General features: G+C 60.1%; 3 protein-coding genes across 7 annotated transcripts; 1 reads left to right on the top strand and 2 right to left on the bottom strand.

The window, feature by feature from the left end:
* Positions 1 to 1749, top strand: LOC135329695 (histone H1.10). The gene has a single exon (XM_064518976.1). The coding sequence runs from the start codon at positions 212 to 214 to the stop codon at positions 872 to 874; it is 663 nt and encodes a 220-aa protein (XP_064375046.1). The 5' UTR covers positions 1 to 211; the 3' UTR covers positions 875 to 1749.
* Positions 1750 to 6651: 4902 nt separating this feature from the next.
* On the bottom strand, positions 6652 to 9686 carry LOC112981005 (histone H2A type 2-B). 2 transcript variants are annotated; one of them, XM_026096287.2, is made up of 2 exons: positions 9574 to 9686; positions 6652 to 8958 (listed from the first exon to the last, which is right to left on the bottom strand). In XM_026096287.2, exons 1-2 carry the CDS (start codon positions 9650 to 9652, stop codon positions 8516 to 8518), a joined length of 522 nt encoding a protein of 173 aa, XP_025952072.1. In that variant the 5' UTR covers positions 9653 to 9686; the 3' UTR covers positions 6652 to 8515. The 2 variants fall into 2 exon arrangements, with proteins under 2 accessions (XP_025952072.1, XP_064375045.1); XM_064518975.1 differs by lacking the exon at positions 9574 to 9686 and adding an exon at positions 9040 to 9108.
* A 559-nt stretch (positions 9687 to 10245) lies between these two features.
* HMCES (5-hydroxymethylcytosine binding, ES cell specific) lies at positions 10246 to 18242 on the bottom strand. 4 transcript variants are annotated; one of them, XM_064518973.1, is made up of 7 exons: positions 18177 to 18242; positions 17442 to 17731; positions 15021 to 15164; positions 13931 to 14050; positions 12946 to 13106; positions 12217 to 12409; positions 10246 to 11818 (listed from the first exon to the last, which is right to left on the bottom strand). In XM_064518973.1, exons 2-7 carry the CDS (start codon positions 17622 to 17624, stop codon positions 11612 to 11614), a joined length of 1008 nt encoding a protein of 335 aa, XP_064375043.1. In that variant the 5' UTR covers positions 17625 to 17731; positions 18177 to 18242; the 3' UTR covers positions 10246 to 11611. The 4 variants fall into 4 exon arrangements, with proteins under 4 accessions (XP_064375043.1, XP_025952066.1, XP_025952067.2 ...); XM_026096281.2 differs by lacking the exon at positions 18177 to 18242 and having other exon boundaries at positions 10246 to 11815; positions 17442 to 18164; XM_026096282.2 differs by lacking the exons at positions 17442 to 17731; positions 18177 to 18242 and adding an exon at positions 15786 to 16838.
* Positions 18243 to 18364: the final 122 nt, after the last annotated feature.

Raw genomic sequence — 18364 nt, 5'->3', positions numbered from 1 at the left:
GCGCCCATATAAGGGGCGGCGGCGGCGCACGCCCCGCCAGAGCGCGGCGGCGGCGCGGAGCCGAGGGGAGCGGAGACAGCCAGCAGCGCTGCGCCGGGCCTCCGCCGCGCCGGGGCAGCCCCCGCCCTCCGTCGTCCGCTCGCCCCAGCCCCGGCGGCCGCCGCCGCCTCCTCCTTCTCCTCGCCGCTGCGGCCCTATCCCCCGCGGCACCATGTCAGTGGAGCTGGAGGAAGCCGATCTGCCCCTCACCGAGGCGGAGGAGGTGCCGCTCGCGCCGGAGAAGAAAGCGGCCTCTAAGAAGGCGAAAGGCGGCGGCGGCGGCTCTTCTTTGTCGCCTTCGAAGAAGAAGAAGAACAACAAGAAGAAGAACCAGCCGGGCAAATACAGCCAGCTGGTGGTGGAAACGATCCGCAAGCTGGGCGAGCGCAATGGCTCCTCGCTGGCCAAGATCTACAACGAGGCCAAGAAGGTGGCCTGGTTCGACCAGCAGAACGGCAGGACCTACTTGAAATACTCCATCAAGGCGCTGGTGCAGAACGACACGCTGCTCCAGGTCAAGGGCACCGGCGCCAACGGCTCCTTCAAGCTCAACAGGAAGAAGCTGGAAGGCGGCGGCGACGGGGGCGCGGGCAGCAGCTCCCACAAGTCCCACAAGAAGGCGACGGCCTCCGCGTCGCGGCGGGCGGAGAAGAAGCCCGCGTCCAAGAGCAAGAAGCCCGAGAAGAAATCCCACAAGAAAGGATCCGGCACCGCGGCGGCCAAGAAGGACAAGGGCAAAGCCAAGAAGGCCACCAAGAAGGCGGCCGCGTCCCCGGGGGGCAAGAAGGTCAAGAAGTCCGCAAAGCCCAAGGCGCTCAAGAGCAGAAAGGCATGAGAACGGGGCGCGGGGAGCCCCGCCGCCGCGGCGGGGGAGCGGGCACCGCGGCCTCCCTGCCCGCCCCCGCCGCCCAGGACTGCGAGCCCCACGGCACAGACTGAGGACAGACCCCCGGGACCCGCTTTGTCTTTGTGTTGCTGACTCGGCTCCGCAGCCGCCTCCGTGCGCAGTGAGCGGGGCTGCGGCTGCCCCAGCCTCCCCATCCCCCCCGCCGCCTTATTTTTCCTCCCCCCCCCACCCCCCCGTCGCTCCCCTTTGTTTTCGGCCATGCGCCACCCCCTTTGCGGACGGTTTCTCATTGCCCCCCTTTCCCGGCGCCCCGGTGGTTTCACAGGGGTATTTTCCCGCCTTGTCGCCATGGCAGCCATCTTTGAGCGCCCCAGCTCCCCCGGCCGGGCCCGCGCCACGTGGGCCCCGCTCCCGCCGCCCGCGCGCGGATCGGGCCCCCTCCCCTCCGCTCCCTTCCCCCCCCTTTTGTTACTGTTGCCTGCGCTCGGAATTTTCGAAAAGCGACGGCGCCCCCTATTGGCTCCCGGCCCCCGCCGCCATGGCAACGGCCCGTTGGGCGCCAATTGGTTGCGGTGGCGTCCGGGTCGCTGAGGAGGGGCCGGCGCCTGCGGGCGGCCGCCTTCCCCCTGGCGCCCGCGCGGGACCAAGCGGCGCGGCGCGGCGGCGGGGCGGCCTCTGCCTGCGGGGGCCCGGGCGCGTCCGCGCTGGCTGCGCCCCGCAGCCCCTGCAACCGCGTATTCAGGTCGCATCTTCAATGGCCTTTAATTTTTTTTTTTTGGTGGTTTTGGGGATATTGGGGGAGGGGGGAGGGGTTTTTTTCTTTTCGGTTGTCGTCATTTCAAATAAATTGTTAAAAACTTTGAGCTGTGGTGTGCTCCCTGCGGGCGAGGCGGGCAGCTGCTCCGCGCGGGGGCGGGGGGGCGGTGCTGCCGCCGCCGTGGACCCCCGGCGCTGGGACGTGCAGAGGCCCCCGGCAGCGGCGGTGCTGCGTGAGCCGCCCCTCGAGGGGGCCCTGCTGCTCCGGGCCCGCCCACGCGTCGTGCGCAGGGTCGGGCCCTGGGGGGCTGCAGCTCTGCAAGCAGGAGCAGGGGAAAGCGGCTCCAGCCTGCTTTATACTTTCGGAGCAAAACTGCGCATTTCATAGGCAGAAATAGCAGAATTGCGTGAGCTAGGAAAGAGGAGTCGCCTACCCCAGTGGAAACGGCACGGAGGAAGGGGGGGAAGGCCAACAGTGCCTGCGCAGTTGCAATTGGCAAAGCTCGCTGAGCAGAGAAGGGAAGGGAAGCGAGGCTGAGGTGCAGGAATACAGAGCTGCTTTCCTGCCCGGCAAACCAAAGAGATCCCACAGCCTAGCTCCCGCCCCCCTCAGGATCTGGCCTTGCACAGCAATCACAGGTTGGGGGGGGCGGGGGGGCATCTCCTATGCTGTTTTGACCCGCATATTTGAACCCGGAGTTTGCCCCCCCAGCAGCTGCGTTTAAGGCTCCCGCACCGGCTCCGAGCACCCCGCAGGCAGTGAGTCACTCCAGCAGCAAGGGCACCGAGAAGCTGTGCAGAGCAGAGGCACAGCACAAAACCCTGGCAGAGCCACCCCTTGTCTTCCCATCTCCAGCACCTATTTATAGCTCACACCAGTGAGATTGCATAAAATGCTGTCAGGGATCTAGGCCATTTTGTTATGCCTCACCCTCAGGAGCACAGGGCGAGGAATGAGCCGGCTGCTCCACACAGCCCCCCTGTGCAGCCATCCCTCCCCAGGTAGGAGGCCCTGCAGAAGAGACCGCTGCTTTTACCAAACCACAGCCCCAAAGGAACAGCTACCGCCACAGCACAGCCGTGACACAAAGAAACTGCAGATCAAAGGGAGAGGGTCAGGGCTTGCATCTACTTACTGCAACAAGGAAGTCAGCACAGGAAGGATGCTCCAAGGAGGTGGTGAAGCTATGGTGTACCACAAGGATCTGGTTTGGTTAAGTCAAGGGAACCGCTTGCCTCAGGCCAGCCCAGCTGTCACTCACTACCCAAAGCAGCAGTAGCAGAGTCATTTCAGAGGGCAGCTTGACTGCCTCTGCTTCTCCCCTCCCAGGAGCTGCAGGGGGAGATGAAAGCATTGGCCAAGAGCATCAGGCCCTTGGAGCCAGCTCTCCTACAAGCATCTGCTGGAAACCAGCACATTTGAGGTGCAGTGCCCAGGGAGCCCAGCACAGATCAGCCTAACGCAAAGCTGGACAGGGTCCATGTGGCAGGGACAGGACAGCAGCACCTCTGCACTAGGAGCAGTGCAGAAGCAGCTTTCTTCCTTATGTCCAGGAGGCCCCAGGCAGCGATAGCCAGGCTATTCACTCCCTCACTGCACTGCACCAGGCTGGCACCCAGGACATAAGCTCCTACTGTGCCAGGAGGTGCTATACCACATTCCTGTGCGAAGTGGAGCCACTCAGGCCTTGCTGGAAGGGCAGTGAGATGCCAGGTCTGCTCATGGGCCCCTGATGGAGACTGTCCTGGTCTAGTGCTTGTAGGCTTCCCGCAGGGTTGCACTGAGGATGACTCCTGGAAGCCACACACTTTGCATTGCCCACATTATAGCTGAACCTAGTCATCCATTGCAGCATTAGAAGAACTTTGACATCCCCCCCTGCCCACATGCAGCCACAAGACATCACACAAGGTCAGAGGAAGCAGGAGGGACCTTCCTGCAGAGAGCTGGGCAGCAGGGAGGAGAGCTGAACCATGATGCTCTAAGAGAGGTTTAACCCAGCACAACCCCCCTATGGGACCTTTGCTTCTAGGTGGACAGTTTTCTTCATCTGGAGATCAGGGCTTACATCTCAGTCACCTGGGTTGTCCCAGCTGGAGCTGCATCTATACCACTCTATCTGCCACACCTGAATAAAGCTCACCAGAGGAGACAAAACAGCCCCCTCTCTGCATGTGCCACCCAGAGACCGGAGACAGAAACTGCACTTCACAGTGAACCAAGGGCAATCCAGGCCCCTCATCCAGGAGGTCTCCGACCTCAGCTCTAGCAGGGACAGCCAGCTAGCAGCACACCAGCACCTCTTGGACACTCCACCTGCCCTCAGTGCCTGCTGCCTATAAAGCAGGCCCCAGCTGCTCATGCTTCTTTGGTACAAGCAGAGTAGAGAGATTTTATTCTCTCAGGAAACATCCATCAGCTAAATTCAGCAAGAGGAGAAGCCAGCTGTGCTCATCTGCCCCTGGAAGAGACCAGCAATACTCTGCTCCTGGGAGTCTGCAGAGAGTCTCCCTTCAGGTCTATATTTAGGACACGCAGCTGCAGGGTTAGGCCAGCCACAGTCCCTCTGCCCATGCAGGCTGCACCAGCCTTCACCATCTGCCAGTGATCTCTGGTACCATGAGAGCGCTGCTGCACTCATGCACTGACTTGCAGTTGTCTCCTTAGTCATTAGATGACACTGCAGGTTTTGAAGGACAGAAGGGATGCTATCACTGCGAGAGCTGGCTGGTCCCAAACCAGAAGCAGTATTAGACTTGTGCAGCTCCCTCATGCATGCGTTTCTGCAGCTGGAGGAGTCTCCCCTCTCCCCTTACTGCTACAAGGGATGGTCAGATGGCTCAGCAAGGGCATGGCTGCACCCTCAGCACTAACCTGTAAGGCAAATTGCTAAAGTGCCAAGAAGCGTTATCACAACGATGAAACACTGGTAGCGTATCTGAAAGCAGCTATTAGGCAGCGAGGGTGCAGGCTAGAGGGAGCAAGCGTCCTGCTGCCAGAGCCTGCGGTGTCAGAGGAAAGGCAGGTGAACGAGAGCAGCATGCAATACTGCATGCCAGAAAGCGCCTGCTGCCTGGAGTCCAGCTGGAGACCTCACGTCTCTCCTTCAGAGGGGTGACAGCTCATCACCCAGAGGGGATGAGACTGCTGGGAGCTGCGAGGCTGGAGCACCCTGGGGCAGGGCTCCCACAGGCACTGCTAGCTGCAAGAGCTGCGCTAGAGGGAAACCCAAGCTGCCTGGGCCCCGAGGACATCCAAAGACAGGAGACTCGAGTCACATCACCCAAAGAAACCGACCAAGTCCTAGAGCTGCAGCTCACAGATGGCAGAGATTTTACTGCACGCAGAGAGATAAACAGCAGCTTCCTGGGGCAGACGGCTGCATTTCTGGGCCTGCACAGTATCCTGCTGTTTCAGCTGTCATACAGAGAGCTGCCCGAGAGGAGGTACGTGGTCCCCAGATCCCCCTCCTTGCTCAAGGGAGGCAGGAGGCTGACACTACCTCTCCAACACAGATGACCTCCATGGAGGGTCTGCCCAGCTGAGCCCTTTGCACTGTCTGGTTCCAGCTGCACTGGTGCTACAAAGCTTTCAGAAGAGCCAGGACCAGCAGCGCTGCTCCAAGAAGCCACAAGTTTTTCTCTGGCCCTACAGGCTTGAAGGGGACAAAGTCCATTCCAGGGTGTGTTCCCCCCCACCCCCCTTTTTTCTTTTAACTGAATATCAAGACTGTATACAGTCTTGACCCTCAGTTCCAGGGTTCCAGATACTTCCGCTTTTCTGGCCATGGTGATGCTCAGACACTGAGTTCATGAGACGCTAAGGGCTGAGAACTTTAGCAATCCTTGGCCAGACAGACAGGATTTCCTTCTGTCTGCTTTGCAATAGCCAAGCTTTCCCAGCTAGCTACCAATTGAGTCATTCATGTGGCAGACACAGAGGAAGTTCGCAACCCAGCCTTTACCCTAGCTGGAGCTAGCTACCACAGGTACAGCACACACCACCAGCATCCAGCAAGCAAGCCGCCAACTCCTAATCGTAGCTGCAGGCATCACCCTGCCACCCTGACCAAAGCCAGAGCAGTCATGAGACACCAGGATGGCTACAGAGCTGTTCAGACCCAGGGTCTGCAATGCAGCACACTCAGACCCTGCAGCAGATCCGGACACATCCCGGTTTCACTGTCTGCCCTTCACATCACTCCAATTGTACGATACTTGTTTGTGCCCTTTTGTTCCGACTGCAAGTGGGGTTGGGCACAAGAAAATGCATTTCCCTGCAGTGTCCAGCCCATCCTCTCTAGCCCAAACCAACACCTTCAAGAGCCCAGTACAGCAGAGAGCTTGCCCATACCTAGCCCCAGCAACTGCCAGAAGTCAGCTAAGCCTCCTTCCCCAAACCTAAGCAGGGAAGGAGTTGAACAAATCTCTGGCTTGCAGAGCAACCACCAGGACAGTGAACTGCAAGATGTCCAAGAAATGGACATCCAAGCACTGGAATAAAGACAGCCAGGCTTCTCCTGGCCTCCTCCCTCTCCCATCACGAGGAGCTTTTACCATCTGGCCTCTGCAAGCCCATGCCCAGCCCCACTGCTCTACCCACTTGCCTGCAGGGCCACCCGCCAGGTCCTCAGGTGGCCGGTCCAGGGTGACAGCCAGCACCAGCACTCGGAAGGTCCCAAGGTCCAGCCTCACTCCTCCTCTGCTGCTCTCAGCCCCAGGGCAGCTCAGGCTTCCTCACACTGGCATCGGAGCGGTACTGTCTTCCCGTAGCAGGGAGAAGAGCGGCAGAAGGGTTGTGTCCACTCCCACAGGTGGAAAAAGACTACGTGCAAGTGAAGGGCAAGTGTAATCAATAGCACTGCGAGGCCAGATTTCATGTTTTACTAGTCCCGTTTGGAGAGCATCAAGCCCAGACACCAAGCTGCCATCAGCGAGCCTGCTCCCACACACCACCGCCAGATTAAGTAGGTTTGGTGAGGTGACAAGACACAGCAAGTTCGACAGCATTCAATACTGAACCAGTTTAATCAGATATTGGGTTTGCACTGTTCTTTCCAGTATCACAAGTTCTGCATTTTCTAAGAAATACAAAGCACTCTCTTTTGAGTTGTACAGAATGCTGGTCCTGGAGGAAACAAAAAAAAGAGGGAAGAGAACAAGACACTCAGATACAGACACATCAGAGCCACCACTCCAGACAGTGGTTTGCACATAGAGAAAACGCCTCATCCCACCCCACATACCCCACACGTGGTAACATCAAGTTTACAGAAGGAGGAGCGATCCCAGCAGGTCCCGTGCCGCCCCAGCGGGACTGCGGCCGGATGCCATGCCCCTGCCAAGGTCAGCCCTGTCAGCGGGCACCACGGAGCAACCGACAGACACTTCTGCTTCCCCATTAGCACTACACTGACAAACACACTGCTGCCACGTTCTGTAACGGAGGGAAAAACCCCCTCATAAACCGGTTGACAAGCATCCAGACTCATCTACTCTAGGTAATAATAAAGTCAGAGCCAGAGTAAGTTACTTCATCCACAAGATTAACAGCTGATTCAATAGGTTGAACACATGCTACTTACAGCACATAAATAGTTGCTCATTTTACTCGTTAAAAAAGACAACATTATGAAGATCTACTGTCCGCTTGCCTAGACACTGCTGCATGCACACAACTATCGGCCTCCACAGAAGCAGGCTGCACTGGGCAGCGAGGAAAGCTGGTCTCGGCATCAGTCATGCCGGGTGTCACAGGGACAGCCGGCTCCCATGCTCCTACATTACCCAGCAGCCGTTTAATAAATACTGTACTAGCTAAAAGTTGTTTTTAAATACAAACTCTGGGGCTTTTTAAAAAGAAATATTAATCCATAAAGGGTTACAGTTAACAGATAATCATCAGCACTTTATTTTTTCAGAACCAGGAATAGTATTAAACAACAACAAGGAAAAAAAAACAAAACAGAAAGAGACATTGCATGTCATTTTCAGAAGTGCAACTAGGGTACAACATAGCTCTCCACAATATTAAGAGATTCTGCAACCAAGAGCTGCTCCGTGACGGGAGGGAGAGCAGAGCCACGGCAGAAGATGGCAGCTCCCGCTCCCGGCGGCAGCGGGTGCCTGACCTTGCAACGCTCTCCGAGGGGATCCGTCGCTGCATCCGCCGCCCACCCCGTCAGCAGGACCCACAGCTATGGGGCCAGAGGGTCTGCCGATGGCCACCAAGCAGGAGGAGTACAGGAAGGTGACTTTGCCGGGAGGTACCCCAAAATAAAAGAGACCTCGAAATGAAAAGATCAGCGCTCCCTTGCAGTAGGTGATGCACTAGCTTTACCAGGAACAAAACCAAGACCAACAGTCACTTTCTCAGTGCCTGAGAAACTTCTGCTTTTCACATTATTCAGCCCCCTGCCCTCCCCACCGCAGTGCAGCCGGGATGGCATCGCCAGGGGCACACAGCGGCAGCAAGTCCAATCGCTGTGCCAGGGTGGCCGAGGGGGCCCCGCGCAGCCCCTGGGGCTGGCAGCAGGGAGAGGCGGCTGAGGGTGCCCATGTCCGGCCCCACGGCAGCCAGCACGAGCTTCCACCGCCACCAGCGGCTCTGCGCCAGCCTCCGACCGTCTGGCTCGGGGGACGCCGCCAGCAGCCAGGCTGCTCCAAAACCGCCTCTTCCAGGGGACAAGGAGCCTGGGGGAGGGTGGGAGACGCAAGCAGGGCCTGCTCTCAGCCACGCTCCCCCAGGCTCCCCGCTGCGGCATGGGGGCGAGCGGAGGGCTGGCGGGGCACAGCCGGGGCCGGCCTCCGGGCCGGGGGGCAGGAGGGGGGACCCCGGCCCCATCTGCGGCTGGAGGGCCGGGGGGTCAGCGCTCACTTCTTGGAGCTCTGCGTCTTCTTGGGCAGCAGCACCGCCTGGATGTTGGGCAGCACGCCGCCCTGGGCGATGGTCACGCCGCCCAGCAGCTTGTTGAGCTCCTCGTCGTTGCGGATGGCGAGCTGCAGGTGCCGCGGGATGATGCGGGTCTTCTTGTTGTCGCGGGCAGCGTTGCCCGCCAGCTCCAGGATCTCGGCCGAGAGGTACTCCAGCACCGCCGCCAGGTACACCGGCGCCCCGGCGCCCACCCGCTCCGCGTAGTTGCCCTTGCGCAGCAGCCGGTGCACTCGGCCCACCGGGAACTGCAGCCCGGCCCGCGACGAGCGCGACTTGGCCTTGGCCCGCGCCTTGCCGCCGGACTTCCCGCGGCCGGACATGGCCGGCAGGCAGCGGGCACTCGCCGCCGCCCAGGAGCGCCCAGCACAGCCGGTCCCGGCGCCTGCGGAGAGACACAACGCCGTTACACCGCGGCAGCGGGCCGGGCGCCCCCTCCTGCCGCGCCGCCCCGCGCCGCCCTTACCGCTGCCGCTGCCGCCGCTCCGCCCTGCGCGCCGCCCGCCGCCGCACTGCCACGGCCGCCGCCGCCGCGCCGCGGATATCGCTGCCCGCCCCGCCGCCCGCCGCTCCCCATTGGCGGCGGCCGCGGCGAGCGCGGCGCCCATTGGCCGCCGCGCCGATCCCTGATTTGCATAGGGCTAGCAGCGCCCCTTCGCCGCCGCCGCCGCGGCGGGGCGGCCGCCCGGGGCAGCGCCCGGCAGGGCGCGGCCGCGCCCGCCGCCTCCGCCCGACCCGACCTCCCCGCGGAGCGCCACCTCCCCCGGCCGGCCGGGCCGAGCCGCAGCCCGGCGCCCCCGCAGCCGAGGCGGGGAGCGCGGGCCCTCGAGGGGCGCCGCGGCCTCCCTGGGCGCCTCCGGCCGCCCCTCGGGGGGGAGCCCTGCGCGTGCCCGAGCACCGGCCTGCCGCGGGTCTCGGCGGCGCCGCTCCGGGCACGCTGGCCGCTTCGGACCCGTGGCCTCCCCGGCCGCTTGCCTGCCGCTTCCAGGTTTTTACCCACCTGGAGCATCTCGTCTGTCCTCAAAAAAGCCCTGGCTCGGAGATGTCCCCCCGCTCACCGGCCCAGGCGCCAGCAGCATTCGCAGGAAGGCGAAAGCTGTGCGTGCGCCATCATCGCGGGAGGCCTCGTTAGGCAGCTGGGGTCATTTTGTTTCCAATTAGGAACCAGCTGCAAACGGCCGCGGCACCCGGCACGCAGCCAGGCGCCAGTTCAAAGGTGGCGCTCCGCATCAACGCTTCGTGGTGAAACCCTGGGTCTCGCCTGTTAGCGGTGACGCCCCGGCGCTTACAGCCTGCAGGGAGTTAACGTGTGCCCTGCAGCCTTGCAGCACCCCCCACGCAAGGGAAGGATCAGGCCCCCCTAGATACAGAAACGGGGTCCACGCTCCCTTCCTGGGGACAAGCCCCCGCTACGGCCGTCCCGCGGCTCCCCGGGGACAGAGCCTTCGAGGGGAGCCCTGAAATGAGTCTCCGGGGAATAGTCTGTGCTGGCAAATGGAAACCCTTTGGAAACCCCTCGGAAACCCCGTCCTGCTGGTCCCCTGACGGCTCAGCAGCTGCTCGCTGGTTTCCCTCGCAGCAGGCTGGAGAGAAAATATTGACTGTGCTGCTGAAACAGAAGCGACAGGGCTGCGGTGGGAAACGAGGACATAGACACACACGGACGCTGCGCTATCAGCCACTTAATCCCATTTTATTGTTTCGAATGTAAATTAAATTGTTTTCCAGCAAGGGTCCCAACTTGCAAGGTTTTTGGTCCATAGCATCTGGTTCTGTTTACAGAGTCCCTGACCCCCAAACCAACCCCCCTGCACTGTTCTTTAATGGCACTTTGGTTATCTGGGCTTCACCGAATGACCTCTCTGAACAGGGCAGGATGCATCCCTCTCCAGATCAAGAAAATCCTCCCTAAGTCTTCAAATCCTACTAACAAAACGACTGCACAAACAATGTGACCAAGACGAGTTCTCCCACCCCGCCGCCCGCAGGGAAACCCAAGCAAGGGCCGGTGACTCCAGAGAGTTTTTACCCCATTCCCCGAGGTCAGGCCAGTGCCTCGGTTTGGGATTTGGCCTCAGAGGAACTGCACAGGGAGGAACTATGGGAAAAAGCATCCAATGTTTTTTGGCTCAAACACAAGGCACTGCAGCGGGGGTGCGGAGGGGAGAGCACACCGTCCCACCGAGCCCTGCTCAGGGCAGGGTTAAACACCGGCTCCCGGCCGGCACCGCGCTGCGGCTGCAGCAAGGACCTGAGGAGCTGGGGGAGATGAGCATAACCCTCGATAAGAAGCATCCATAAACAGATGGGGCAACAGGCAGCCTGGACGTGAGCAGTGCAGAGCAGCCTCACGTGGACTGTTTGCTCCTCTAGCCCCATCCACACCCCCTCCTCTCTAAATAAGGAAGCTCCCTTGGCTCCTGCCAGCAAATCGCTCTTCCTCCGGCCCATGCATGGCCTCGAGACCTCCCCATTCGGGACCCCTGAGAGCATGGCGCAATGCTGGGGCAAAGTGGCGTGGCAGAACTTCCTGGCCTGGGGTTTCTTCTCAGTATTTATTGCATGTTCCTCTACACTGCAGAAGTCTTTTAGGGGCTAGAGTATTAGAAAGGCATTCATTCATATAGAATCAGTAAGGAATCAAATGGAAAAGAAATATCAGGTTGACAGAAAAAAACAACAACAAAAAAGAAAACGGAGATGTGGACTGTGAAATACCATCAGAAGCTGCTCCTCCCTCAGCAGGCTGAGATGCTTCTGAAGGTTTTATCTTCTCCTGGCGTGAGCAGACCGGCAGGGAGTGAGGCCAGCGTGTTGTATCCATTCCCATCAGCACAAGGCAAAGCCAAAATCTTTAAAGACGAACACTAACCTCTAACAAAACACTAATAACAGAGACAACAACCTAGGGCAGCAGATCAATACCGGAGAGGCGTAGAGAATCTCCACGCCAGTCTGCAAAGCCTCCTAAAAAGCGTTCCTCGTTTCGCTTAGGCAGTTCAGGACAGCAGCGGACGGCCAGCCATCCCACGTGGTGCCTAAGCCTTGCGTTTCTTTGCAGCCGGCTCTCCCTCCTTCCCCAGCCACTGCTGCAGGATGCCTGCGCTGGTTTTCTTGGGCGAAGGGCTGTGGATGAACTGACTCGTCCACCTGGGCAACTCGTTTTCTTCCTTCCTGGGAGAGCCCTCCTGGGAGCTTTTTAACCAGCCCAGCATCGCTTTGCTGCTTGCAGTGGCTTTGACCTGCTGGACAGACAAATGACAGCGGGAGGAGAGTCAGAAGCAGAGCGAGAGCAGGGCAGAACGTGCACACGTCGCTTCAGACTCAGAGCGGGATGCGGATGCTGTAGCAACGGCCCCAACTGCAGTCAGACACATTTGCAGGAGGTTCCCAGGGCTGCTGTGAACAGGCTTGTTCCAAGCTCCATTTGACACGGAATTTGCCTCATTTGGCAGAGAAATCCTGGCATAGGATGACAGAGTTTATTTCGGGAAGCGCCAGGAAGGGAATCTGTCAGGGGCCTTTGCACTGCAGCCCCTTCTGGAGCGTGACAGCACCCTCCTCTGCCCAGGAGCATCACCGTGCCCAGGTGCTCCTCCGCAGGGGCCTGCCGAGCTCGGCCGGGGCCTGCCCCAGCTCTTACCTTCTGGACTCCCAGCTCAATGGGCGCGAGACACTCCGGCGTGTTGTTGCGCACGCTGTTCACGATGGTGGATACCGGGTGGAAAACGATGTTCTCCGTGGGCTGGATGAGTTTAACTGCTTCCTGGGTGGGCACTTCGGCAAAGTCCAACCACTTCCTGATGGCTTCTTCCCCGTCCAGGATGGCCGGCATCCTAGGCACGCAGAGGGGTCAACGCCTGCGGAGCGCCCGGGCCACCAGCGAGCCCCACCGAGCACCGGCGCTGACCCACCAGGGCAGGGCGTCACAAGCCAGAATTATAGGCAAGCGAGAAGCTGGCTGGGCACAAACTGCATTTCAGAAGCCACAGGGGAAAAATCAAGCAACAGACTGCTCTGCTGCGAGGCAGATATCATGTTCAGTTTGCCAAGGTAGTAGCTGCTTTGCTGCAAGAGGCAAAGGGGCTGACTGACGGATCCTGGCCAGGCTGAGAGTAATTCAACTCCGACCATGACCCGCCAGGGTGCAAAGATGGTGATTTATGGAAAGGGCACGAGCCAGTGACACAAAACAAGCTGGTAATGGTCTAACATTTCTCTCTGAGGGCACCAGGAGGAAGAAGTGCTCCCAGCCCGTGGGACCACGCTGGCATTAAGGGGTTGTCTCCGACCCACCCGCACGGAGGAGGGCAGCCTTCCTCCCTCGTGCTCCCCACCGCTCTGCAGCCCCCTGCCCTGCGCTCTCACTTGCCTGTGGTGAATGAAGCTCACGTCCTTGGAGGCATCCACGGTGATGATGGTGTACGTGTACAGCGCGTCCCCGCCTGCCGGGGGCTCCCAGCACTCGAAAATCCCCGCCATGGTGAGCAGCCGCCAGCCCTTCCACTCCTCGTCTCCCTCCTTCCTCTCGGCCTGGAAGACAGACCCACGGACCGTCGGCCCTGCCGTTTCCACGCCAAGCCAGCTAACGGGCAGCCGAAGCTTCGCAGACTCGCCAAAGCCGCGGCCAGTCAATCGCTCGCATCTCACTCATGATCTGAACCAATTCTCAGGCTCTCCGTGCAGGAGCGTTATTGGGAACCTCATCTTCCCGCACGCATGCCAGTGCCCTCCGGCCCTTCAGCACATCGCAGCTGCCGGCTCACAGGAACGAAAAGAAGAAGTGAAACCGGCAGGCAAATCCCCCGTGTAACACATCAGCCGCCCATGCAAATGCTGGGAGTGCGGGGAGCCGCCGGCGCGGCGGGCAGCGACACCACGGGACCATCTACGGCCCGGGGATTTCAGAGCAAGGATCCCCGCTGCAGAGGGACGACAGGCTGCAGAGCCCTCCGCAGCCCTGAGCCCTCTTCAGAAACGCCATGGGAAACCTACTGCAGGGGCGCGTTTCTCCGTAGCGGATTTAGCAGCCGTGCCAGGCCAGAGCTCTTAGCGCAGAAATCACGTCAGAGCGCTCGTCCTGGGGCAGGGCAAGGCTTGTGCCTCCGCCCTGCAGGGCTGTCGTGGTCTGGGGGAGATCATGAGCAAAGTCTCCGCCAAAGGCACTTCCAACCTGCACAAGTTTTGTCCCCTCCAAATTCCTGTGCACGACCCCCAAAGACGAGCACAGCTGGAGGCAGTGAGAGTTATCCTCACAGATACCTGCTGCCACTCTTAGATACTCCGAGGCCACTTAGAGGGAGAAGGGGGCTGGCAGCTCCGCGCCAAGCCTTCAAACACCGCGAGGGACCCAGTACCGTTTCGTTCGTCGTCTGGGGGAAGTAAATGAAATACGGCTGCTTCCCGCCGTCGTGCTGCTGCCACTCGTAGAAGCCATCTGCCAGGACCACACAGCGCTTGCCCTTGAGGAGAGGACCCTTGGGGAGAGAAAACACAAGCACGTCACGAACAGCCCTGGGCAGCCCACGGCCGGGAGGCGACGGCTCAGACACAGGGAAGACGGGCACCGCTCGGACCGTTAGCACCCGGACACCCAAGGCCCAGACCTCTCGGTCCCTCCCAGCGCTCCTGGTAGCTGCCCCACTGTTCTCAGCACGAACACCGTCACCCAGCGGTTCAGGAACAAGAGCTTCATCACGGGCAGTCAGCTGCTGAGCTGTGAGACTCTCCCCTGCAGACACCTCAGGGTTCAAATGCATCAGCAGGCGACAGCGGGGCTGCAGCGATAGATACCCTCTGCAGCCCAGCGGCAGACAGAGCGTCAGTCCACGTCTCACACCCCAAATCAACCCCAAGTACCCAGCAACTAATACCCGCAAAACCATATGGTGAGGGTCTCTCACAGACGGGAAAGGCAAAATAATCCTCAGTGCATTTGCTGCCCTAATCCAAGAGCTAGTGATCTCCTTAGGGATCTGCGCTCCCCCCCGCCCAGGATGGCTGGAGTCCCACTTTCCAGGAGCAGAGGCCTGGCTGGGGCTCCCTAAGCAGCACGTTGTTAACTATCCTTAACTTGATTTAGCAGAGGAGCTTTTATCCATGTGGAGCAGTGCTTTGCTCCCAAAGCTCTCCATGGAGTCAAACAACCTGCGTTTTCTCCACCCTGACCAGTGCTTGAACCGAAGAGCAAAGGTTGTGCTGTCAAATGAAACTCGGGAAAAGTCATCACCTTTCGAATTCTTATGTTTTAATGAAATCAGCTGGCTCTGCAGTAAAAGGAGCCATTTAGGAGGACTCATCCTCAGCGAAGCAGCAGGCAAACAGTAGCCAGTACTTGCTAGGGAGATACTTTAGATCTCGTCTCGGCTCTCACAGCACCGACCACACTGCGAATGCTGCCGACTACCGGGTCTCTTCAAACGGGACGCAAAGGGAGCGGTAACTCACCTTGTAGGAGGATTTCGTCAGCATGGTATCGCTGCGGCAGTTGGAGGTATTAAACGGCAGTTTGGAGGGGTCGTCCTTTTTGAACCAGGAGGGAACCAGGCCCCACCGCATGGTCGTGAGGACCCGCTCGGAGGAGTCAGCGCCCTTCAAATACAATAGAAAAGCACCTCAGATCAGAGCACGTGGCAGCAGAGAGCAGAGCACATTAATCACAGCATCCCGCTTTCTTCTTTACTACACAGCGGAGACCACAAGCACCCCAGCAGCTGCTATCGCCAGCGAGGCTTGCTGATCGCTGAAAACCTGTTTCTCCCACTGCGAGGGGAAAAAGCAAGCTCGTTTCTCTGCAAAGAACTGAACCGTGGCTTACAGCTTTACTAGGCACTTTCCTTGCCAAATCTGCCACTTCTGTTTTGCAGGGATGTCTGAACAGTCCTCGGAGCGGAGAGGTATGACAACCACTCGCAAGCGATGCAAAAATAGCCACTAATTATAGTCCTTTGCATATTCCTAACAGCATCCCTGTAAGAATTAATCTTCAGCAGAGAACACTTTGCAGGAATAAATAAATACAACGGTCTCAGTGAGGTTCACCCTACAAATACAGCTGCGTTGTATCTACGTGCAGCAATAAACACACAGTTTTTCCTCAATGGGAAGAGCTTTGCAGTCTGATCTAGCTAATGAATATTCCTACCGGGGTGACATTCAGGTCCACAAAACTTTCCCATTTGAAGAGATCCTCTCAAGCAGCACAAATCTCACCTTCATTTTAATAACGTGATTTCTGCCGATCCAATTCACTTTCACTCTCTGCGCTTCCCTTGTGCTTTGCATATTGTCTCAGTTTGGACAATGGAAACGGCTCGGTGGGTTTCACTTCTCCTCCAGCTCACTCTCGCTTTCTGCCCGCCATCGCCAGCCCCAGAGCTGTGCCCCATCGGAGCGATCGATGCCCCGGAGGACATCTGCTCCCAGAGAATTACAGGGTTATGGAGAAACAAATATATTTGCCCAAGTCCTGTAAAGGCTTTCGGACCCTCTCACAGATTAGAAGTGGCAAAGACAGGGGGCTTCAAACTGTTCCTGTGTCCCAACAGCTGGGCAGAGACCACCGGCTGGCCAGATGTTGGCCTGCCACCTGCGCTGTGCTTCAAGCATCGCACTCTTCTGCTCGTAACGGCTGTAGCGGAGATGCGGCATCACGAAAGGCAGGAAAGCAAATACAAGGGATGCTTTACGGAGAAATGACACTTGTAATTTCTCCTAAGAAGCCCTGGACCAACCTAAGCCGTTCTGAATCTGCAAGTCTACACTGTTTTCAGCAAAAAGGTCATTCCTGATGCATCGGCAGCGCAGACTCCTTTCCCACCTGAGCGCACACCAAGCGCATGCAGGTCCTGGTCCCGCATGAGGAACGCCCGCGAGGACCCGGGGCTGCCGAGTCGCCAGCGCCAGACCTGCGCGAAGCCTCCGGCGCTCCTCCGTAGTGCTCCGGCATGGCCCAGCCGCCCTCCCCAGCGCGCTGGCCCACGACTGCCCCGAAATGCCGGGACGCCCTGCAGAGCACCTCGTTTCAAGCCAGTGCTCCCCGCTCCACGCCGCTGGGCCCCAAGGAGCGGCGGCTCGCGAGGTGGCTGCGCGGCAGCCAAGCCAGCGGCACACGCAGCGTCACGGCTCGCTCGGGCGGTCTGGGGAAGGTCTGGCGAGGCTTAAATTAGCCGGGATAACGGTCGCCGCAGGTGTAAGAGGTTTTTTTTAAAGCACTGAAGATGAGGTTTTTTTCTGCTCTCCCCCACCAAGAGCAGCCTGGACATTTGCAACAGCGTTAAGAGATGAAAGCAGGATTCTCAGGGAAGTGGAATAAAACCTGCGGAGCGGTTTTACACACCTGGGAACAAAATACGCACAGCAATTTTATACACTTGGGAAAGAATTCAGTAAAGGTTCATCACTTACAGACAAACTTTCATGCAAAATATAATACTACGCTGGAGCTGTGGGAGCAGTTCCCTACCCAGCTCAAGAACACGTGCATGCTAATGAAAAGAGACAGCTTTGCAATTAAAAAATTCAGTAGCTGCTGCATCCACGGAGCAAACAGGAGCACGACAAGGTTTTAAAACACAGACTCGGAGCAAGCGCCCTGGGAGGAAGAGCCTCAGCGCCGCAGCTCAGTCTTAGATCTAGCCTGGTCCCGCCAGGAAGCCGCGCGCGGGGCCCTGGCACAGGCACCAGCAGATCAACACCAGCCGCGTGGCTTTTGCACAGCGGCAGAAACCAGGAGGCCGATCGCAAGCGTCTGCCCTTGGCCGCCGTCAGAGGCGGGACGCGACAAGACGCTCCCTCGCGTGGGTGTCCTCGCCGCGATTTAGGGACCGGACCTCCGCGCTGTACCTGGGTGCACCGGCGGCAGCTCACCTTCTCGAAGTGCCGGCGGGAGAGCAGCACGGGGCCGTGGCTCTGCGGGCCCCGGTTGTAGGAAGGCTGGTACCTGTCGGCGTTGACCCACTCGGGCTGCCGCCTGCGGCCGCGGGAGTCCCGGTAGGCGCAGGCTCGGCGCAGGTTGTCGGCCCCCAGCGAGCACACGGTGCGCCCGCACATCCCGGCTCCCCGCGCCGCTCTCCGGGGCAGCGGCCCGCGGCGACGCCAGAGCCCGGGGCGGCGGTGGCGGCGGCGGCGCGCAGGAAGAGGCGCCGCGGGCTCCCGCGCTGCCAGAGAGGCCGGAGCTAGCGCGGCGCCACGGCTCTGCCCCAGCGCGGCCGGGCTGCGCTTTGGGGGTTGCGTTTTAATATGCGCCCGCCCCGTCTCGTCCCACCCAGCCCCGTGGCAGCGAACGGGGCAGGGCAGGGGCGCCCGCGGCGCTGGGGGCCGCCGCCTCAGAGCGCCCCGGGGCGCGGAACGGCCAGGCCGGGGGCGCCTGCACGGGGGTCCCGTCCCAAACTCCCCCCCGGGGGTTCCCCGTCCAGATGCACTCCCGGGGGGGGGGGGGGAGGTCCCCGTCCAAATGCACCCCCCCGGGGGGGGGTGCCCGCCCGACCGTCCCCGGTGTGTGTGTGTGTAGGTGGGGGGGGGAAGTGTCCCCTCCAGATGCACTCCCGGGGGGGGGGTTCCCGTCCAAACGCCCCCGGGGTGTGGGGGCGGGGGGGCCCTTACCGCGGAGCAGCGGCTCCGCCCCGACGTGCCGCCGCCGCCGCCGCACCGGAAGCGCTGCGGGCCCCACGGGCGGCGGCGCACGTCACGGGGGGCGGAGCCGGGCAGCGGCAGCGGCACAGCACAGGCAGGGCCCGGGCCCGGGCAGGGGCAGCGGGGCGCGCAGCCCCCGGGCGCAGCAGCAGGCGGAG

The sequence above is a fragment of the Dromaius novaehollandiae genome, chromosome 12 (assembly GCF_036370855.1).
Source record: "Dromaius novaehollandiae isolate bDroNov1 chromosome 12, bDroNov1.hap1, whole genome shotgun sequence".
In the NCBI taxonomy this organism is placed as follows: Eukaryota; Metazoa; Chordata; class Aves; order Casuariiformes; family Dromaiidae; genus Dromaius; species Dromaius novaehollandiae.
This window is presented reverse-complemented; position numbering and strand designations above follow the sequence as displayed.

Bases quoted from the DNA above. Each gene is read 5' to 3' on its own strand.
- LOC112981005 (XM_026096287.2), bottom strand. From the start codon at position 9,652: ATGCTGCTGGCGCCTGGGCCGGTGAGCGGGGGGACATCTCCGAGCCAG. The intron at 8,959-9,573 runs GTGGGTAAAAAC...GTCTCTCCGCAG, and splicing joins GGACAGACGAGATGCTCCAG to GCGCCGGGACCGGCTGTGCT.
- LOC135329695 (XM_064518976.1), top strand. From the start codon at position 212: ATGTCAGTGGAGCTGGAGGAAGCCGATCTGCCCCTCACCGAGGCGGAG.
- HMCES (XM_064518973.1), bottom strand. From the start codon at position 17,624: ATGTGCGGGCGCACCGTGTGCTCGCTGGGGGCCGACAACCTGCGCCGA. The intron at 13,107-13,930 runs GTACTGGGTCCC...TCTGTCTTCCAG, and splicing joins CCCAGACGACGAACGAAACG to GCCGAGAGGAAGGAGGGAGA. The intron at 12,410-12,945 runs GCAAGTGAGAGC...CTGCGTGCCTAG, and splicing joins GTGAGCTTCATTCACCACAG to GATGCCGGCCATCCTGGACG.